We start from the raw sequence: 22,689 nt of genomic DNA on the forward strand, positions 1-22,689 counted from the left end.
AACGCTTTTTGGGGGTTAACTTTAGGGGAGGTTTTTACCCCTTAAAAGTGAAAATTAGCCGATAAAAAAAAATACGTGTCTCTTATTTTTTTATGTTCTACAACATATATGAAAATCATCAAAATCGGTGAGTTCGGGTTGGGTACGTTTCCTTGTAAGACACAAGATTTCAACTAAACCATATATTCCAATTTCCTTCCAGTAAAAACATCTATCTATAACTGACATGAATAAGATATTTGTTATTAAAGTTCATTCAATTAACTTAAAGTTTTTGATCAGGTCACAAACTCACTGATGAGATTTGTATCCTAGCAGTACGAGCGCCCGCAACTATTCCATAAGCCTGCCCCGATAATTGCGGATGGCTCTATGGAAATATTGCGTGGACTTGTCACAGTTTTGCGACGCAGATGCGAGGCTATATAGAACGTTACAAAATAAAAGTAGTTTAACAGCAGAAGCATTTGTTGTAAATAAAATATAAATTTAAATTCACATAAGGTATGGACAGTTGAAAACTATATTGTTGTAACTGTGCATATTTTATTTAGTTCAAAGATTATTAGTTTACAGGAAGAGCTCGTGTTCGCGGCGTAAAAATAAATTTATACTCGCACAGATTTTATGATTTGTTTTTAGTTTAAATAAATAGTTTATAAAAATAATAACTAGGATAATATAGAAACAGAATAAAGTTTAAATGATAATTCAATATTATAGTAAAGTTTTGAAATTTTAATATTAAATAATAAACAAATTTGACAATAGACATTAGATAATCACATTTGACAATAGAATGATAGAACAACTAAATTTTTTTTTTATATATATTAAAACGTCATACAAACACTATAAGAACAATGAAACGGGCATGGCAAGTGACGTAGTAATTATCTTAGAGTTGTTCTTTGCTTCATTACGATTAAATATAATAAACTTGACTTTGGTTGATTAATCTCAGTTCTTTTCTATATGTAATTTTGTTGCGGAATATATCAAATTCGCTTAACTTTTTACTTTTTTAAGAGTTAATTTTTTTTTTATATTCAATACAGCCAACATTCTATAAAAATAGTTATAGCTACTAGTACGCAGGACCGGCTTTAAAATTATAGAATAAAATAGAAATAAATTTTAAATATTAAAAAATGTTTATAAACTCTTTGTAATTATTTGATGACAGTATTAATTATATTAACAAAATCTAACAATAAAATAAAATTAATTAAACATTTTTGTTTATTTAAATTCATAATATAATGTGAATTGTGAGATTATAACAATCATAACATTTATATTCTGTACTAAAATGTAATACATAATACTATATTTACTTTTATATTAAATGATATCGATATCTTAAATCTCTAACGAAAATAAAAAATGGAAACAACTGATAAAAAACGTTATGAACTGCAGATAATAGCAGAAAAATGTCGGAATTAAGACTCAGATAACAGTAATCTTTTGTTGTCTTTAGTTTTATTTAGTTTGCTAGATTCTTTAGTTGGATTTTTTTCAGGTGCAAAATTTTACAATTCAGAAAATAAATAAAAAATTAAATACGACAGACAATAACTATTAATAAGTAAAGACACTAGTTTTTTCATAGTTCAAAACCGTTCACTTCATTTTATAATTGCTGTCTTCTACGTTTACTAGTTTGTTTCCAATCAAAACAGCTATCGGATTTCTACATATTTTTCTTAACTTTTTTAAAAACACGCCTTTAATAACATCAAAAAAATTATCTTTTAAAAAAGTCAAAGGTTAGGCGACTTTAATATGTTCTGCAACGAAATAACAGATAAAAAAGAACTGAGATCAATCAACCAAAATCAAGTTTATTATATTTATTCATAATGATGCAACAACATTTTTTTGGTCAATAAAGGGCTTACACGGAGAAAAATAAAACGTTGCGCTTACTCAAAATTGAAATAAATGCAACCTAAATTGTTCAGTAACGGCTATTAGGTAAATCTAACTGAAGTCGCTCGGGTAGTAATAACTGAATGAACAGTCGGTAACTAACTGCAGTACTAATAATATTTGTAGTAAATGAAAACTGCATGATAGATATTATTACTATGCTCGACATAGTCATAGTTCGTTTGTAAAACCAACAAAATAAGGTCATATAATAATATAAGAAGACCCTTCTGGACTGTGCCGCGAAGGCAACTCGGGCAAACATTTTGAGCACAGGGAAGAATGATCGGCGCAGATCCGAAGCTCTTTGTGTCTTGTCTCAGATGAGACACACTATATTGCATATTTATATATCTCTTTTTTTCTCTCACAGTCTCTCGTATCTCACGATACACCATACTAGTATACTTTTTTAGGTTAGGTTTCGCTGTCGCACGCAGTCAAGTAGATTTTACTGAAGTCTGTGCAGTAGCATCTACTGAACAGGCGTTACTGAACTCACTTCAGTAACCGCAACGGTTTATTTTTCTCCGTGTAATTAACTTGAAGTTAAATTATATACTGAAAAATTAAGAACAACTATCAAGATACTTACTACGTAATTTGTCATGGCCGTTTCATTGTACTTATGGTGTTTTTATGACGTTCTAATACATAAAAAGAAAATTTTAGTTATTCACCAATAAATGAAACGAAACGGTCAAAGCAAGTTACGAAGTGAGTATCTTGAGAGTTTTTCTAATTGATCAGTATATAACTTAACTTTAAGTTAAATAAGCCCTTTATTGACCAAACAAATTTTGTTGCTTCATTACGATTAAATATAATAAACTGGACTTTGGTTGATTAATCTCAGTTCTTTTCTATCTGTTATTTCGTTGCGGAATATATTAAACTCGCCTAACCTTTATTTTTCTAAAATTTTTTGAGATTTCAGTCCTTTTTAGTAATTTTTTTTGAGTATTTCATATTTCTCCGAAAAATAAAATATAAGCATCTTTAGCACCTTTTGACCATGGTTTTTTTGTAACATTTTTATCATTAACGTGAAATCACTGATTGTTCTGATACACTGCCATCGAATGATTTCTACACCGAGACACCAAAACTAAGTGCGAACTACCTAGACCTCGTCATCGGCCACCTAGACGCCGTCATCGTATGATGTATGTACCTAGAAATGAAAAACCACGAAGCGCACCACCTAGACTTTGTCATCGGCTACCCTGTACACCTAGACGTCGTCCTTGTATGATTCATTTACCTAGACACCAAATACCATGGAGCGCACCACCTAGACCTTGTCATCAGCCGCCTTGTACACCTGGACGCCGTTTTCGTATGATGTATTTATCTAGACATAAAAAATCACGAACGCACCACCTAGACTTCATTATCGGCTACCCTGCGCACTTAGACACCGCCCTCAAATTATTTTTACACCTAACAGAAAATACCACGAAGCGCACCACCTAGACTTCATTATCGGCCACCCTGCGCACTTAGACACCGCCCTCAAATTATTTTTATACCTAAACACAAAATACCACGAAGCGCACCACCTAGACCATGTCATGGGCCACCCGGTACACCTAGACACCGCCCTCGAATGATATATTTACCCAGACATAAAAGATTACAGAGCGCACTACCTAGACCTCGTCATCGGCCACCCCGTATACCTAGACACCGCCTTCGAATTATTTCTACACCTAGACACTAAAAACTACATGTGGGCGAGCATGAAGAAAACCGATGAGAACGCAATATCCATCTGTGTATAGCTGTGTGGCTAACTTCATAGTCCTAACACTTATTGCGGGTAACTTAACGGTCCGTACATTATTTGATTTGATTTGAGTATTTTGTGAATGACACACTCGCGTATTATATCAAAGGTAGTTTTTATCAATACTTTTGTTGAAAATCATAGTTAGGCATAATAAAACATGATATAAGTCATAATATATAAAAGACAAGAAAGAAATGCATTTATTTCTTTGTAATAAAAAATGCGAACCTCGACATAGAAGTAAATAGTAGCGCAGGCACCGCGGCTTCGTCTGCTTCTCAAACTCGCCTTCGTGGTGCTACCGTGCTACTTGATAATAGAATCTAATTAACGAAACTATTAAATCTATTGAAATCTGGTACCATCCGCGGTAATCTAAAAAAAAACTGAAAAAAACTAATAATACCTGTATATAATTGTTGACTTTGTCTTAATTCCGACATTATTCTGCTGAACATTTCTGTATTGTTCAGTTATCTTAAGTTTTAGTCTGAAATCTTCAGATGGAAACTGTTATGTGCAGAATTTTTGTTTGACCAATGATCAATATAAGTATAAAAAATTATGTAATTTTATATAAAATCATATTTTATATCCTCATATAAAGATACATTTTTTTATTACTATTTTATTTAATACTTATCTAAATATTTAAGTAAGACAGTATTTAAAATATATTACGATATAGTGTGCGTAAAATGCACTATTACGCATGCTCCACGTGCGTTTAAGCACATTTTCCGCCCTCCTGTATTAGGAAATAAGGTTTGATACACATGCAAAAAGTTGATTTATAAAATTTTATAAATAGATAAAATTTAGTTGTCAATATTAGAATGACACTTTATTGATTGTGGAATGAATACAGAATGCTCAATGCATCTATTTTTGAATACGGTTTTACTATTTTAAAAATAATTTTCAACTATAACAAAATTAAGAGTATTTTAGAAGTAAACCTAAAAGAGCAGTATACCTAATAGTAGAGATCTCATTTGAAATTAATTAATATAAATGACTATAGATAATTTATGAAAACGTTAAAATATTGAAAATTCACATCAGCTTGGGATGTGCAGTAAAGGCTATAGCCGGGTTACTATGGTGAAATGGCCCCCTTGGAAAATGTATATATGTTATATACCATTCGATGGGGGATAAAAAAAAACTCCCATAGCCAAATTTTTAGCTGTCTGCCTAGTGCGCATGCGCAGTAACGTCGATAAACGTGTTTTTTTGATTTTATTTTTTTCTGAAGTCCCTATAGGATAAAAATTTTTTTAAAAATTCACATTGGTGTATTTTTATGTCATGAATAACTGCAATTTTTTTGGGATTACATAACCTCAAATATCGGATCTAAAAAAATTATTAAAGTTTTCAATCGATATTTTGACCCCCTTGTTTTTGAGGTGCAACTTTTTAAGTAGACTTTTTTTGTGTACTTTTTCCCGTTCTTTACGATGGCACTAACGTTTTTTCCTTAAAAATGGTGGCACAACTCGATTTGAGCCAAAAACTGATTTTTTTGCCATTTTTTCACGTTTTTAGCTGGTTATGTTACAATTTAGTTACTAAAGTGACTCCTTTTGAGTAGTTTTGCATATCTTCCCATGAAAACATAATCAAATGAAATATTTTGTTCGCTCCAAGCCGTATTTTTTATATTATCTTACGTTTTCAATGATGGTCTTATCAGAATTTGAGGTAATAAAGGGTTTCTCTCTATATATAAAAAGAATATCGCCGCTGTCAGTGTCTGCTTTTCTCTTTAACCTAAAAATGCCCTCATTTGAGTGATTTAACGCCGAAAAAGGCCATTTTTGGTACCATGTAACCCAAAACTAACCTAAAAATGTCATAATGCAAGGGTTTTCACGCAAAAAAGCCTGTTTTTAGCTAAACATAGCCTTGAAATCGATCGTTTGAGGGTACTTTTGGCGTCTTGTGGTCTTAAAAAGGCCATATTTGGCTTATCTGCCTCTACTTAATTGATTATTCAAAATCTATTGACAGTAATAATTATCAGGTAAAAAGGAATTGAAGTTAAGTATGTTCAATTCGTACAAAGTATAATTTATTATCTTCATAGGCTATTTAAAATAAATTATGGAACGTATACAAGTAGCTTTTTAAAAATAACGAATGTTCACAATAGAAAAAATGATTCACTCATCATTGTCACTATCTTCATCAATACACACTTCAATTTGATCATTAAGAAACATTTTAGACAGAATTTCAGCTGGTCGTATGATTTTTGATAAATATCTTCCATGTGAAAGATAATAGATTATGGCAGCAATATGCGCACAACATCCTATAGTACGGTTACCGTTAGCACAATCACAACAGTGTCTTAAGATGCTAGAATAACCAATACCATTTGGTTTATACTCAACGAAACATTTGTATTGTTTTCTGTTAATATGCCTGGATTGAACTTCAAGTTTGAGAATATTGTTAGTCTCTTTTGAATGTCCAATCTTCAAATTATTATCTGCGTCAAGCATTTCCGCTAAGTAACATATTGTCTGTTTAAGCTGATATGTTCCTGTAAACAGAATTTTCAAATCTTTTATTGTTAATTCGGGAAAGTCTGGTAAATCATCCGAAGTTATTATTTTAAATGGTAGTTTCCGACGACTCCATCTTTTGTCTGCTACTAAAACTGCTAATGTATTTTCAACATTTTTTCTAGATTGCATAGCACTAAATATTTCATCTTGCATGTCTTCATCAGAATCTAGGCGTTTGCCAAACAAGTTATTTAAGTAGCAAGAAATTTTACAATAAGATCCAGTATTTTTCACCATTTTATTATCAAGTTTGTGATCTAATAACCTATATTTTTTCTTTTGAACTCCGTGCACTGCTTCAACAACCCATCGCAGTTTTGTCGTGAATCTTGTTTCATTTGATTCTTGCGTAGAAAGTTGAGATTTTGAACCTTTGAGTGCAGGCATCAAAACAATATAACCCATATTTTCTAATTTTTGTTTAATGTCCCTGAAACATCTATCCAGTATAAAAATGTCCCCTTGGCGAAGAAGTTTCTGTAAAATATTCTGCTTCTCTTCCAATATTTCAATCAGTATTGTAGCATCATTTTTATTTGCAAGATATGGACCTAACTGGTCAACAACATAACCATTAGTAGTACATATAGTAAATGGTTTAGTCAGAGGAACTTTTTTTTGGCCTGAATAAGATTTTCTTTGGTACTCGTTATTAGAGTTTTTTTCATGCCTTATATAAGTACCATCAGCAATCAAAATAAGTTGTTTACCAGGATTTAATTTCTTTGCCATATTAGAAGTTTGATTTTCAATCAATTCTTTTCTGTCTACATTTTCTAATCCAAAGTGTTTTGGTAGTAAATCTCTTTCGAAAGATAATAATACTGATTGACAAAAACGAGATATTTGTTGTTCGCTTTCAATGTCAAATATTGTAGAGATGAGCGAGTTAGAATTCCCAGAGCGCATTTTGAATAAAAATACGACAATGGCTTGTGTCGCTGTCCTTACACAGGAATTCTTCAGAGAAGTGAGTTGATCTTTAAGATAATTAATATTTTCCCACGTTAATCCCGTAAAAACTTTCAATTTTTTTTCAGGCATGGAAAATTCAGCTACTGTATCTAATAAAGTTTCGTCTGCTTTCATTGATAATTGACTCAAAAATTGTAGTAATTCATCAATATATACCGTACTTGTAGTGGAAAAAATATTAATTTTATTTAGTTCATCTTCATAAAATCTTTTTTTAATTAAATGTGTGCAACAGCATCTATTGCCATGTGGAATAAAAACATTCATTTTACTATAAACTTGAATTCGGGCCTCTAAAGGAACTAATATATTATTAGTCTGTTTTTGGTACCCACAAACAAAGCAATATTTATGTGCCGCAATCGTCCTTTGAATAAGTAATTCCGTGGTTGCTCGTACTTTTTGTTCCTTTATTGTGTATACAGATGATTGTCTACTTTCCTGAGATGATGAAGTGACAGTTAGCTGAGAAAATGATTCAGAAACATTTGAATCTTGAGACGAAGCAGTTGCTGGAACATTAACCTTTTTAGGTTTAGAGCTTGATATGTATTTGGCTAATCGCTTTCTACATGAATCACAAATTACATCATGGATGTAAATATCTTTATTTGATAATTGTTTAGCATATTCGATTTCAACTTCAGATTCGATTTCCTTTTCTCGACCAATTGATTTTCTAATATAAATATTACACATGGCACATCTTCGATCATCGCGTTTCCTGATGTTATCTGACTCTTCATTACTATTAGATGCCATATTTATTTAACCATTAGATAAGAAGATCACTTCTGAAATAATAAAATATAAATATTTTACAATACATTTAAAAATGCTGTTAGTTAGTTTTTAAAAATCTAAAAAAATTGTTTGCCTTTTTTTAAATTAAAAACTAGAATGAATAATAAATATTACAAAAATATTATAATCTAAGTTCTTGTATAATCCAGTTTTCTCAGTAGCTTTACATGAAAAGTAAAAAAATAATATTGCCTAGTAAAAGTGAAATAAGTTGTATTTCATTTATAAGTTTTTTAAGCAAATAATTTTTTTTTGTCATAAAAACTGTATTGAAGTGCTTGCACCTAGTGATTTTATAAAATCAACAAACCTATGAAATTATTATATTCAATTTGTTTTTTTGTAAAAATATGTTCTTGTATCTAGACATGAATAATAGTGTATTTTAAAATAAATAAATAATGTTGTTTTTAATGATGTTTCATATACGTATGTGTTTAAAGCATAGGTTAGCTTGTGTTTACTTTATTCATTTTACATTTTTTTAACTTAAAAGTTAATTGACAATTAATAAGTTCGCATCCTATTAGTTATATTTTTCATTTTTATTATTTCTCATGTATTGTTTTTATGTAAAACCAAATATTTTTTCTCATCTCATAATAATTAACTATAGTAAAAATCACATCATATATAGTCATATGCAGATATTTATGTGCATTTTTTATTAATTTGACAGTATTTTATACATAAACAAATTAATTATTGTTCAAGACTTTCTATATTTTATCAATTTAATCATACTTGTATAATTAATATACCGCATTACATCAAAACATGCAACTCATCAATCGTCAAATCCGTTTCTAGCAAAAGTTTATTGTCATATTTTATTCAAATGTTTTTCCTTCTTAATTTTATTTAGTTAATAGTTTCAACAACTTTATGTTTAACTAATTTCTCATTTTACTTTATGTGATTAGCCTAAATTGGTTAAGTTAAATAGATAAAGACTCGTTCCCCTTACATGCATTGTACGTATATCTATATCTATAGGATTGAAAATTCATTTTTATTAATTACTTTTTTGTTAGCTTATTGATTTAAAATCTGATTGCTATTTTTGTTTTAGGATAAGATCGGATCTTTATGCGAGTACTAAAACAGTTTATAATTTAATGTTGGTTTAAACTTTTGATTTTATGCAAGAATTTAATAACGTACACAACATGTTTTTCTTATTTAGCGTATAAAAAGGTCTAATAATTATCTGTTATTATTATTACATTATTATATTATTATATTATATTATTATATTATTATATCATATTATTATATTATTATATCATATTATTATATTACTATATTATCTGTCATTATTTTTGATACAATTACTCTTAATACTACAGAATTTATAATAAAAATTTTATTTTTCTACCCATTAATAAGTCTTACTCTGCATATACCGGTAAAATACAAGTGTATTTATTATAAATACATGGGAGATTTTTTATTTATCAGTAGGTTGGTTACAGTATTTTTTTCAAAACTCAAAGTGTCGGCATAAAAATAACATTTTAGATATTAATAATAGGTTTTGATTTTAAAGAAGTTATTTAACAAAATATTAATTTATTGTGTAATATGTATTAGAAATACATATAACCCTAATATCAAAGCATATAATCTGTGATGTCAAAACTTTTGAAAAACTTTGTTAAATCTTCATTTTTTTAAAAGATATGTAAAATATATAGTACTCACTTTAAATATACAAGATTGTTAGTTTTGAAGTAAACAGCAGAAAGATTTAAAGTAGCCGCGTCAGCCTTCGGTTCCAACTAACTCCAATGTATTTGAAAATAAATACTTAACTACTTTATTATTTTTTCTAGTATTGCTATCAATTATCAGTCAAAAGCCGAAATAGTAAAAAGAAAAATCGAAACAATTTTTATTTGCTAGATTTTAATTTACTTTAAAAGTTATAAACTTATACTAACAGCGTTTTCACCATTCACTTGTATTAGTATATTATGGAGAAAGTACAATTGAGTCCGTCGTCCCGTACCGACCTCGGGACATACCGTCTGAAATAAGCTGTTTTTACGGGATTGGCTAATTCTGTACCGTCGATTGGGTTATCGAACAGAATTAGCCAATAATATAAAAGTGACTTATTTCAGACGGTATGTCCCGGGGTCGGTACGGGACGGGACGGGACGTATTGTACTTTCTCCCTTATATAGACAATTGTAAGAAAAAAAAAAATTAGTTTTGAAAAAAACAATGTTGCCATTGGTTTGCGCATCGTTTAATTAATTAAGAAATCAAAATACTTTATTTGTTTATGCTCCTGATAATTCTTAATTTTATGATTGACCATTTACTACGCAGATCGTCTGCATTGCAGCCGCCGCGTCAACCGCGCGGCCAAGCATAACCTTTTATTATAAATAAAAATAAACAATAAACAAAAAAGTGCGACAGAGACAATACTTTCGACCAATCACAGAACGTTTAAAAAGAACATAACATTAGCCATCAGTTTTATAATAAGGTGATATCACAATTCTGATAAGACCATCATTGAAAACGTAAGATAATATAAAAAATACGGCTTGGAGCGAACAAAATATTTCATTTGATTATGTTTTCATGGGAAGATATGCAAAACTACTCAAAAGGAGTCACTTTAGTAACTAAATTGTAACATAACCAGCTAAAAACGTGAAAAAATGGCAAAAAAATCAGTTTTTGGCTCAAATCGAGTTGTGCCACCATTTTTAAGGAAAAAACGTTAGTGCCATCGTAAAGAACGGGAAAAAGTACACAAAAAAAGTCTACTTAAAAAGTTGCACCTCAAAAACAAGGGGGTCAAAATATCGATTGAAAACTTTAATAATTTTTTTAGATCCGATATTAGAGGTTATGTAATCCCAAAAAAATTGCAGTTATTCATGACATAAAAATACACCAATGTGAATTTTTAAAAAAATTTTTATCCTATAGGGACTTTAGAAAAAAATAAAATCAAAAAAAACACGTTTATCGACGTTACTGCGCATGCGCACTAGGCAGAGAGCTAAAAATTTGGCTATGGGAGTTTTTTTTTATCCCCCATCGAATGGTATATAACATATATACATTTTCCAAGGGGGCCATTTCACCATAGTAACCCGGCTATAGCCTTTGTATAAAATATTTCAATATTATAGTAAACATATGTAATACATAATTGAAAGTATATAATAGATGGTAATGTTTGTTTAAAACATATATTTGACTATGAGTTACGGTTTATTAAAAAAAATTGATCTCGTTTAATATTAATTTATCATTCTCCACTGATACTCATGTGAGTGCTCTTTTTATGAAGAAAATAATTACATAATGATTTTTGTAATTTCATATTCACAAACACATAGCTTTGAAAAAAGGATCATATCTGCAGGCATAATTCTTTGCAGCACCCCTTTCAACAGGATTAAATCTGCAGATTACATCTTGTGATATTCAGCATTAGTCATTTTATATTTACAAACAGATAGCTTTGAAAGATAGATTATATCTGCAAAAAAAATTATTCGCAGCATTCTTTTGATCTCGACTAAAACTGCAGATTACATTTTGTGATATGCATGAAACAATACGGCTTGCGTCATTTCATATTCACAAACACATAGTTTTAAAAGAAAGATCAGCGCATGAAAATTATTTGCAGCATGCCTTTTGTCTGGACCGAATCTGCAGATAACATCTTGCGTTATGCCTAAAAGCATACATCATTCGTCATTTAGTATTCACAAACACATAACTTTAAAAAAAGAGCATATCTGCACGATTAATTATTTGCAGCTTTTATGTAAATCGAATCTGCAGATAACATTGTGTGATATGCATGAATACATATCGTCATTTTATATTCACAAACAAATATAAATAACTTTAAATAAAAAAATGATATCTGCAGAAATAATTAATCGCAGCATCCCTTTTATCTGGACCGAATTTACTGATTACATCTTATGATATGCATGAATAGATAAAGCATTTGTCATCTCATATTCACAAATAGATGGCTTAAAAAAACAGCATATATATATATATATATATATATATATATATATATATGTCATAATATATGTCAAAAATATAAAAGAAATTAATTAATTATGTCTATTTTTTTTTGTTTTAACAGCTTCCAATCCACTTGAACGATATTTTGAAAATGTTTTTTAGTAGGAATGTATATTTTTATTATATGTACCTGTCTATACCATTAAATAGTTTTTTATTTATAAAATACATCAAGTTTTGTAGAATAAATGCAAAAAAAAAATCCGGACAGACGGACATTTTTTAAGTACTATTATTGCCACAAACTAATTGAAATTTGATACATTTGACAATTTTTTTTTCAGTAACCTAAATGATTTACGTTCAAAGAAAATTTCTACCGTGAAATAGATTCAATTTGTTTTTTTTTACTATTTTTAGAGGGTTTTACAAAATTGACCAAATATAAAATTTTAATTTAAGTGTATATTCGTTAAATAATAACTGAATAAATAAATATAATGAGTGTCGCATGTGACGGCAGGCCCGGCCCGGGGATAAGAGGACAGCAACAGATAACTTGCCTGGCGTAGGCAAGTTACCAACCTAGTGGCGCTAGTAGCCAATTGTAAATAGTCTATCTATGCGCGGGTAGATGGCGTACGCGCATGTAATACAGGAGAGATGGAGCAACTCGGGTATATAAGGAGCCCCGGAGCCAGCAGCGAGCATTAATGATCTGGCTCTCAACTGAGTAAAGTGCGAATGGTAGTACTCGCTGCTTGCTCCGGTCTCCTCCATACCTAGTAGTCCATGAGCCCCAGGCTCTCGAAGAGTATGTATGCAGTCCACTCCATCTTCTGTAGGCTGAGATCTAGCATCGCTCACGAATGTTTATTAAAAGAATAAATGAACAACTGTTTGCTAAATATAAATAATTTTGACCTTTTATTAGAACGTCCTCTCCCATCCCCCCATCAGTAATATCTCAAGTCTTGGAGAGCGATGCACATAACTGGTGGTATCTGCTTCAAACAGAGGTGGATAGTTTCGAGACATTTTCAACGCGCTTCAGGGAACGCTACTGGAATAATCAAATTCAAAGAACGAATGGTCGTAAAGTAGAATTTGGACAGTACAGCCCTGGACCTCGAAGCCGTGTCAGCTATGCCACTTATATGTTCGGTCTAGCCCGCGAGCTAGAATTAAATCTAGAAGAGCACGAGCTTGTGAAAAAGATCGCAGAGCACTTCGACCGAGACATACGACGCACGGTAACCGGGCACGAGATAAAATCGGTCAACAAATTTCTCGAGATACTTGCCGACTACGATAACGATGACACAAATCGAAATCGAACCAACGCTCAAAATAATCAAAACGCGCAAAACAAACAAAACAACCAGAAGCATAAAACCACCTACCCACTCGCGGGTAATAACGAGTCAAAAAACAGTTTAATAAGCCAAAGCTAGTCAAGCCTTGTATAATCGGGTTCGACACAATCAAATCATTAAAAATGTTAATTGACACGGTGCACGAACAAATTCTCTTTTCGGTAAAAAACGACGACGGGGTAATAACGTACGTAGACAAAAAAAATGCCGCGTAACGAGTCCACGTCGTTAACAATTCAAGACGCCGGTGGATATACCGAAAAAGGGTACCACACGGATCTCAATGATCTTTACGAAGATTATGAAAATAATTATGAAAACTCATACGAACTCAGAATCGAGGAGATCGACGGGAAAGTAAATTCTTGTGAAAACCTCAACGAGGCACAAAGAAATATATTAAAAAATCTCATTATCGAAAGAAAAGAAGTATTTGAAAAGAAACCCGGTCTTTTAACTACATATGAGCACAAATTGATTATTACAGTCAACACACCTTGGTTTTGCCGACCACACCCAATACCCATTGCTGACAGACAAGGCGCACTAGATGAGTTTGACAGGATGTTAAAATTAAACATAATAAGACGCTCAAATAGCGTATATATAAACCCGATACAGATCGTAAGGAAACGCGACGGATCGGTAAGGCCGTGCTTAAACGCACAAAAATTAAACATGGTTCTCCAAAATAATTACGAGGGACCTCCCGGTATCGACGCGGTACTACAACGATGCGGTGATAGGCCAATAACAAGCGTTACAGATTTCACAGCTAGTTACTGGCAAATCAGACTAGAAGAAAATTCTCGAAAATACACCGCGTTCAAAGTCGATAGTCACGTCTATGAATTTAACGTTGTACCGTTCGGTATTAAAACAAGTGGGTCCGCGTTAATTCGAGGGCTGACGGAAGCCACGTGGGATTTCAATGAATTTCTAGTACTATTTGTAGATGATCTAATGATCAAATCGCGTACGTTCGAAGAACACATCGAACATCTCGATAAATTATATGAAAGGCTAATCGAACACAATTACGATTAAATTTCAAAAAATCTAAATTTTTCTGTGAAGAAATAGAATTTCTTGGGCATTATATTTCCGCAAAAGGAATACGACCGGATCCGGAGAAAATACGTACTATTCGTAATTTCAAAAGACCGAAAAATTTAAAACAGCTACAAAGCTTCATTGGATTCATAAATTTCTATTCAAAATTTACAAAACACTTTGCTGAAAGTCTAATACCATTATTAAATCTAATGAGAAAAAATGTGCTATTTCATTGGACAACTGAACATCAAGAAGCGTTCGAAAAAATAAAAACGCTTTTTGATGATAACATAATTTTAAAATAAGCTGATCCATAAAAAGCCGTACATACTGACGACAGATGCGTCAGACTTCGCGCTCGTCGCGGTCCTCTCTCAACTAAACGATGAGGGAGAGGAAGAAGTTGTATGCTTTGTGAGCAGAACACTCAAGGGTAGCGAATGCTCATATTTTACTACAGATAAAGAAATGCTCGCCCTTGTGTGGTCACTCAACAAGCTCGACACATACCTAAGGGGGGCAATCGAAATTAGAGTCCGTACGTATCACGAGGCTCTAACATTCCTAAGAAATTGCAAGTTCAATAACAAACGACTACAAAGATGGAACCTTGCGATCCAAGACTTTAGTTTAAATCCAACGCACATTCCAGGGAAACAAAACGCAGTAGCGGACTACCTTAGCCGCATGGACGAAAGCGAAAAAAGTAAGGCAAAAAGCCAATCTGAAATCATAATTTCCGCTATCGTCCAGCAAAAACCAAACCGCGAACTCATTAATATATGTAAAAACGTAGAAAAGAGCCAGAGGCGGGATCCTCAAACGCGTATACTAATCGACGAGCTTGTAGAAAATAACGAAAAAACTTGTAAGCTTTACGAACTTATAGATCATGTGTTATATAAAAAAGCAAAAGAGCGATCAAAAATTGTAATACCGACTAGCGTATTAAGAGACTTTATAAACGAGGTACACACAAAATACGGCCACATAGGGGGGCGGAAATTAAATAAAATGCTATGCGAGCATTTCTACGCATCAGGCTTACGCAGAAAGATAGCGAAAATTCTAAAAACATGTGACAGCTGCCAACGAACTAAACACTTAACTAAAAAATATAGGGAAATGTCACAACCTATCTTAACGCGAAATCCCGGTGAATTACTGTCAATAGACTTTTACGGTCCACTTCCTACCTCGGCGGGGGGAGTAAAATACTTATTAACAATCGTAGATGTTTTCAGTAAATACGTGTTTTACCCTCTTCGACGAGCAACAGCTCACGCGGTAATTAAAAAACTGACAGAGGATTATATACCGACAAATTTGTAAACGCGTTAAAAAACGAAAACATTCAACTTGTATATTCATCGATCCGACACCCGCAAAGTAATATTGTGGAAAGGGTACACAGGGAATTAGGACAATTTTTCGCACATTTTTAAGCGACAAACATAAAGGTTGGTCGCGATACGTAAAAATAATACAAAATATTATAAATGAAACGCACCACGAAACAACAAACCACACACCGACGGAATTACATTTCGGCCGAAAACCCATGCGAGTATGGGAAAAATACCTATATATACCACCGGAAAAAGATGAAATCACAAACGAAAAACGGATATCGCTTGCATGCGAGCAAGCACATAGAATAGCTCTCAAACGCGCGGCGAAAAAGAACGCTCACGCGGAGCATTTCGAGTTAGATATAGGAAATAAAGTAATGATTAAAGCGTTAAACGTATCCGACGCAGAAAACGGGAAAATAGCCAAATTTTTTGACATTTATCAAGGACAATACGAAGTCTAGAAAAAAGTCGGAATAGACACATATTTACTTATAGATATAAATACCAAAAAAGAGCGAAGAAAGTTTCATATAAATAATCTTAAGCCATACTTCGAAGATTGAATACACAATTCATAAAAAAGAAAAAAAAAGAAAAAATTAACAAATAAAAATGTATTTTTAAATATATATAGAACAGTGAATTGTGAATTCAAATAAATTTATTAAAAACGAAAAAAAACATTCAAGAAAATAAAAAACTCAAAAATTAAAGAAATACGAAAACTCGAGACAGAGAGAGAGAGAGAGAGAGAGAGAGAGAGAGAGAGAGAGAGAGAGAGAGAGAGAGAGAGAGAACGAGCGCGCCGGCCGTATCGCTACTCGAGCGGGTCGCGCCGAGCCGAAATTCGGATGCGGGAGAGAGAGAGAGCGCAGACGGGTCAGACTGCGCGACGTCAGAGGCGAGAGACTCGAGGCGTGCGCGCGTATATGAGAGTTGAGGTGTGACGGCGAGCCCTGCGTGGCTATTGTGTGTGGGCGGCTACGGCCACCACGCTGTAAGGAAGGGCTGGGATAAATATACGTGCAATACAAGTTAATAAATTGTGTGATTACTTCCTCCTTCTTTCCTCCACGTTCTCCCAAACGTCGGCGATTACATTAAATCCCGACATTAACGAAAAATCTTGGCGCGTACGAGGCGTCAAGTGTTGCGCACCTGTTTTGGGAGGCACAGCGTCGCAATTGGCATCCCTTGTGGGGAATTCGTGATCGCCGAGGTGGAGAGGAGGAGAAATTGGGAGCGTAGAGAGCGTGCGTGAGAGTGAGAAAGCGCGATGAATCGAGCGGCAAGTAACGAAACGCATGCCGCCGTAATGCAACGGCTGATGCATAGCTCGCGCGAATTTCGCGCGATGAAATTTAAAATCGGCCGTTTGACAGAGTACGAACTCGATGAAGAGCTCGAGGCCAGAGGTTTTGGTTTGCGTGGCTCTGTTGAGGTTCGTCGCGATCGATTATTGCGCGCGTATATTTCGGAAGCCAACCCGACTTTGGAAGGAGTGCCGTGGTATGAGTGGGATATCGAAGGCGAGAGAGTTGCGATAGCCAGCGAGGAAATAGAGCGGCGTATTTTGGGAGAAATTCCACCAAAGAAGGGAAAGAAGAGAAGAGTAAACAATGACAACCAGGTAAGGTTGATCCATCCACGTTCTAGCGAAAGCGAGAACGGAGGAGACGATCGCCGAAGTGGTGTCAATTTAAACGTGCCACCGAGTACGGCAGTGGCGACTACGACGTCGTCGAGTGTAGTCACTTCACGGGCTGGAGCGGCCCTGGTGACTGCTACGGCGGCGCTATCAGGACGACCGATTACCTCGGCAGTAATTGGGAACTTGATATCGCCTCCGACTCCAGCACCGCGTGGCTACCGGTTTGAGAACCGCATGCCAGGGAGACATCCGGGAGCGTGGGAGTATTTCTCGGCTCGAATAGTACGAGGTATAGGCGAATCACCTATCGCCCGACCGGGACTCAGAGAAATTTCGAGCAGAGTTCCTGTCGCCGAAAGCCGACCTCCGCTAGGAAGAGAGCGGTGGTATACGCCATCGACCACTCTAGCGGGAGGAAATGTTTCTGCGACAGCCAACTGTAACGAGCAGAGAAATGAGGAAAGCTCGTCAGTAAGCTCAAGAGCGGGAAGAAGTTCGGCTGAAAGCGAAAGAGAGAGTGAGAATCGGTATCGGGAAACGAACGAACGCTTGAATGAACGCGTGACTCGCATAGGGGAACTCCGCGCGAACGGAATGACCTACGAGCAAGCCAGAGAGAGGGCCCTTGAAGAGGAGCTCGAACTTGAAGGCCATCGCGTTTTTAATCAGGTGATGCATGAGTTCGATATCGAGGAGGAGGAAGAAGAAGTGCAACGACGGCATCAACGCAATCTCCAACAAGTGCGCGAAGAAGCATGGAACAAAGCGTGCCAAGTGATTCGCCAGCAAAACAGTTTGCGTAGAGAGGAAGAGATGAGATCGGAAGGTCTCCGACGAACCTCGACGCAGGCTATAAAACGGCCAACCTTGCAGTGTCCGAGGTGGGGAAAAGAGAGAATAGCGGAGCCCGTTAGTCAGTCAGAGAACCAGAGAGAAGAGAGAAAATTGTTCTTCGACAGAACGAGGCCAAGCGACAGGAGTTCGGAGAGTCAGTCGGAGGTTCCTCACACGAGCGAGAGTCGCGCGAAGAGGATCCGGAGAAGCGAGCGAGGACAGGCAGAAAGGAAAGAGAGGGCCGCGAGAATACGAAGTCCGAGAGGAAGCTTGAGTTTATTGAGCGGCAGCGACAGCGAATTCGAGCATAGCTCGAATCATGCGTCGACGGGAAGACTCTCGGTGAGAGGTTCTCGGAATGAGAGAATGGACAGCGCCCGAGATATCACAAAAAAACTCAAAGACTGGGGTTTCCAGTTTACCGGCGAAGGCCGAAACGAGGACCCAGAAGAGTTTTTGGAAAGGTTAAGTGATTGCCGAAGAGGTACTCGAGCTTTAGATGTCGACTGGATAAACGTGTTGCCGTGTATTTTCCAGGGCGAGGCGGGCCGTTGGTTCCGAGCCAAAAGAGAGAAAATTCAGACGTGGACGGAGTTTTGTCGAGAATTCAAGCACCGCTACGTTACTGAATATGACAGGGAAGATTTAATGGAGGATTTGAGGAGGAGGAGGCAACACAAAGGTGAGAAAATCACGACGTTTCTCGCCAAATTTGAGTACATTGTGTCACGCTTCCATCGACCCCCATCAAAAAGAGAATTGTTGCAGATAGCGTATCGCAATATTCTACCCGAGTATCGGAAGGCTATCGGTGATAAACTCATTGATAGCTTAGAAGATCTTGAGAAGTATGGTCGCCGGTGGGAGAAGCAGCGAGACTTGGACAGTCGTTATGCTCCGCCATTGCCAGCTGAGAAGATGCACGTTCCCGGCGCGGCATATACAGGAGGGGTGACTAAGCCTAAGGTCGCTGCAGTCGAGACGGTAGACAAAGAGAAAGAAAGTGGGGAGACTCAGAAGAAGGGCAAGAAGTCGAAAGCTAAGAAAGCTACGATATCAGCGTCCGCTTCTGAGTCGGAAAAAGTCGCGAGCGCAAGCACTAACGTCGACTCTGGTAATAAATCAAAGTCGACGGGAAAAGTTGCTGCATCAAGCCAGGATTCGACGAATAAACCGAAGGGCGGAGGAAATCAGCCACGCACCGGAAGGAATCCAGCGGCGGGGGCGGGTAAATCGCCATTAGGACCGACCAACGTGAGCGCGGGAGAGTTTCTCGGCGCGTGCTTCACGTGTCACCGTGTTGGTCATCGCGCCTCACAGTGTCCCGAAGTAGTCTGCTATAGATGCAGAGAGAAGGGGCACACCTCGAGGAACTGCACAACTCCTCCGACGGCGCATACAAATTCAACTCCTGCGCACTGGGCTATGGACGCTCCTAAGACCCATTGTCAGTGGTGCGGACGAGAAGGCGTCACTTTACTCTCGTGCCCCGACTGTCGTGTGATAACTACAGCTCTGGGAAACTTGAAGTTGGGGGCCCAGAAATAAAGAAACCGGCGCCCCCAGAACAAGGAAGAACGGGAGGAAAGGAGATTAGAGGAGTTACGTTCGCTCAGCCACTCGTGAAGCTCGACGAAACCGAGAAGAAAGACGAGGAAGAAGCGCGTCGGTTTGCCGAGTTGAGAAAGGTTGAGGAGAAGGCCACGAGGTTACTGAGCGAAAACGAGAAGGAAGAGAGAAGAAGGGGGGACCTGACCGCAGTCCAATTAGACATTAGAGGCTGCCGATGGTTCAAAACGTTAGGAGTAGAGAAAGAGAGCGAGAGACGAAACGCTGCGAGTAGCGAAAGACTTCAAAGCTCGCCAAAACCGCTTTTTGTACCAGGCATTAGCACGAGGGAAAGTGCGGATGAGGGAGAAGTGGTGGCCGGAGCAAACTCGGAAAATAGAAATTTCCTAACAGTGAGCCTAGGCGGGCATGTGTATCAGGCACTGCTCGATCCCGGGGCAACTCTATCGTTGATTGGTCCAGAAATCGCTGAGAGATTTCGGGAGCGGTTAACGAAGAGCACAACTAAGCTCCGCACAGCCACGGGGCACATTCACTCAGTGCTTGGAGAATTGGAGATGATACTCGATATAGGAGGTAAAGAACAAGCCATATCTTTCAAAGCTGCACTGTCGCTCGAACAACCAATGATCCTCGGAATGGATTTTTGTAAGAAGTTCGATTGCGACGTGCGACTGGGAAGAGGTTTGTGGCGTACGGAAGAGGGCGAGTGGCGACCATTTGCTGATATAAACAACAAAGAGGAAGCTACCGTGTACGCGGAGTGTGCCGGCCTGTCGACTATCACGGAGGAGGAGCGAGCGGAGGTGAGAGAGCTCGTGGAAGAGATCCTTAAAAACCAAGGCTCATCGATAGGGCTCACGCATCTTACGGAGCACCATATCGAGCTGATGGACTTCACGCCGATTCGGCATAAGCCTCGGCGTGAATCTCCAGCAAAACAGCAAGCCGCGGTCGAGGAAGTTGAGAGATTGTTTCTTGAAGGGATCATAGAGAGATCGGCGAGCGATTATACAAGCGCACCTGTCATGATCCGCAAAGCCGACGGAACGTGGAGGTTTTGCGTCGATTATCAAGATTTGAATCGGGTCACTATTAAGGATGAGCATCCAATCCCTAATATGGACTCGATTACAGATAGGCTACGCAGTGCTCGATATCTATCAAAGATCGATCTGAAACAATCCTATTATCAGATCCCGTTGTCAACAGAGAGCAGGAAGTATACGGCTTTTTCTGTGCCGGGCTCGGGCCTGTGGCAGTTTAAGCGTATGCCGTTCGGTCTGTGTAACGCGCCCAGGACCCAACAGAGATTAATAGATGCTTTGTTTGGGCCTGCGTGCGAGCCAGCAGTGTTCGCCTACCTCGACGACCTGGTGATCGCCACGGAGACTTTCGAAGAGCACCTAGAGTGGCTCGAGTTTGTCCTGAAGCGACTCACGGGCGCGGGGCTAGTCGTGAATGAGGAGAAGTGCGAATTTTGTTGTTCACAGATCAGGTGGCTGGGTTTCTTATTGGACAAGGAGGGACTGCGTCCTGATCCCGAAAGGGTAGAGCCAGTGAAAAACTTTCCGGCACCGAAAAACGTCAAACAATTGAGACGATTTCTGGGCATGTTGGGCTGGTATTCGCGCTTTATCGAGCGCGAATCCGAGCTCAAAGTCCCGCTCGTCCGACTGCTGCGAAAAGATCAGAAATGGGAGTGGGGAGATGAGCAACAAGAGGCTTTTGAAGCTCTCCGACACGCGCTCACCGTGGCCCCTGTACTTGCTCGGCCTGATTTTACAAGGCCGTTCAAAGTGCAATGCGATGCCAGTGGCGCAGCTATCGGGGCCGTTTTGACTCAAGACCATGACGATGGCGAGCACCCGATAGTGTATATTAGTCGTGTACTAACTTCTGCCGAGAGAAATTACACGACGACGGAGAAAGAATGCTTGGCAGTGGTCTGGGCTATCAGAAAGCTGAGGCCGTACATTGAGGGGTACGACTTCAGCGTGATAACAGACCACAAAAGTCTGCAGTGGCTGAGGAATTTGAAAGATCCCAGCGGTCGCCTAGCAAGATGGGCAATTGAATTGCAACAGTGGCAATTTGACGTGATTTATCGAAAAGGTGAACTAAATCATTTTCCGGATGCGTTATCCCGAAGCGACGATAATGGCGAGGACGCTGTTGCCGCTTTTGAGGAGGTACAAGATCCGGAATATTTAAAATTGCGAGAACAAGTTGAAAAATTCCCGGAGAAGTACCTAGGATGGCGTATCGAAAATGGAGTACTTTATCGTTGGCACAAGGATGCTTTGCTGGACCCGATAACACACCGCGAGGAAGCGTGGAGATTAGTAGTGCCGGAGGAACAGAAGGAGAGAGTAATAAGAGATGCACACTGTCCGCCTTCCTCGGGTCACTTGGGAATAGAGAAGACATATGACCGAGTGGCTCGAGAGTACTATTGGCGAGGAGTCTATCACGACGTGTACAAGTTCGTACAGTCGTGCGAGGAGTGCCAAAAATATAAAACGGCGCAAAGCGGAGCGAAAGGGCTCATGGGACGGCGAGTCGTCGAGCGGCCTTGGGCCATCGTCGCAGCTGATCTCATGGAGTTTCCTCCGAGCAAAAATCGATTCAAATATCTAGTCGTGTTCCAAGACTTGTTTACACGCTGGATCGAATTGAAGCCGTTGAGGAAGGCGGATGCAAAGTCAGTAGCCAGAGCGTTGGAGGAGTTGATTTTATTCAG

General features: G+C 37.2%; 1 protein-coding gene across 6 annotated transcripts in view; it reads left to right on the forward strand.

Annotated features, from left to right (window-relative positions):
• Window positions 1-22,689, forward strand: part of LOC107981980 (histone-arginine methyltransferase CARMER) — a 325,591-nt gene that overhangs the window by 215,962 nt on the left and 86,940 nt on the right. The window contains exon 7 of one of the 6 annotated variants that reach the window (XM_031925141.2): window positions 9,158-9,196. The exons of the other annotated variants lie outside the window; for them this stretch is intronic. Within the exon in view, the coding sequence (XP_031781001.1) occupies window positions 9,158-9,162 (5 nt within the window). The 3' untranslated portion in view covers window positions 9,163-9,196. Of the gene's footprint in view, window positions 1-9,157; window positions 9,197-22,689 lie in introns of those variants that run through there. 6 annotated transcript variants of the gene reach the window in all.

This window comes from Nasonia vitripennis (genome assembly GCF_009193385.2).
Source record: "Nasonia vitripennis strain AsymCx chromosome 2 unlocalized genomic scaffold, Nvit_psr_1.1 chr2_random0005, whole genome shotgun sequence".
Lineage (NCBI taxonomy): Eukaryota > Metazoa > Arthropoda > Insecta > Hymenoptera > Pteromalidae > Nasonia > Nasonia vitripennis.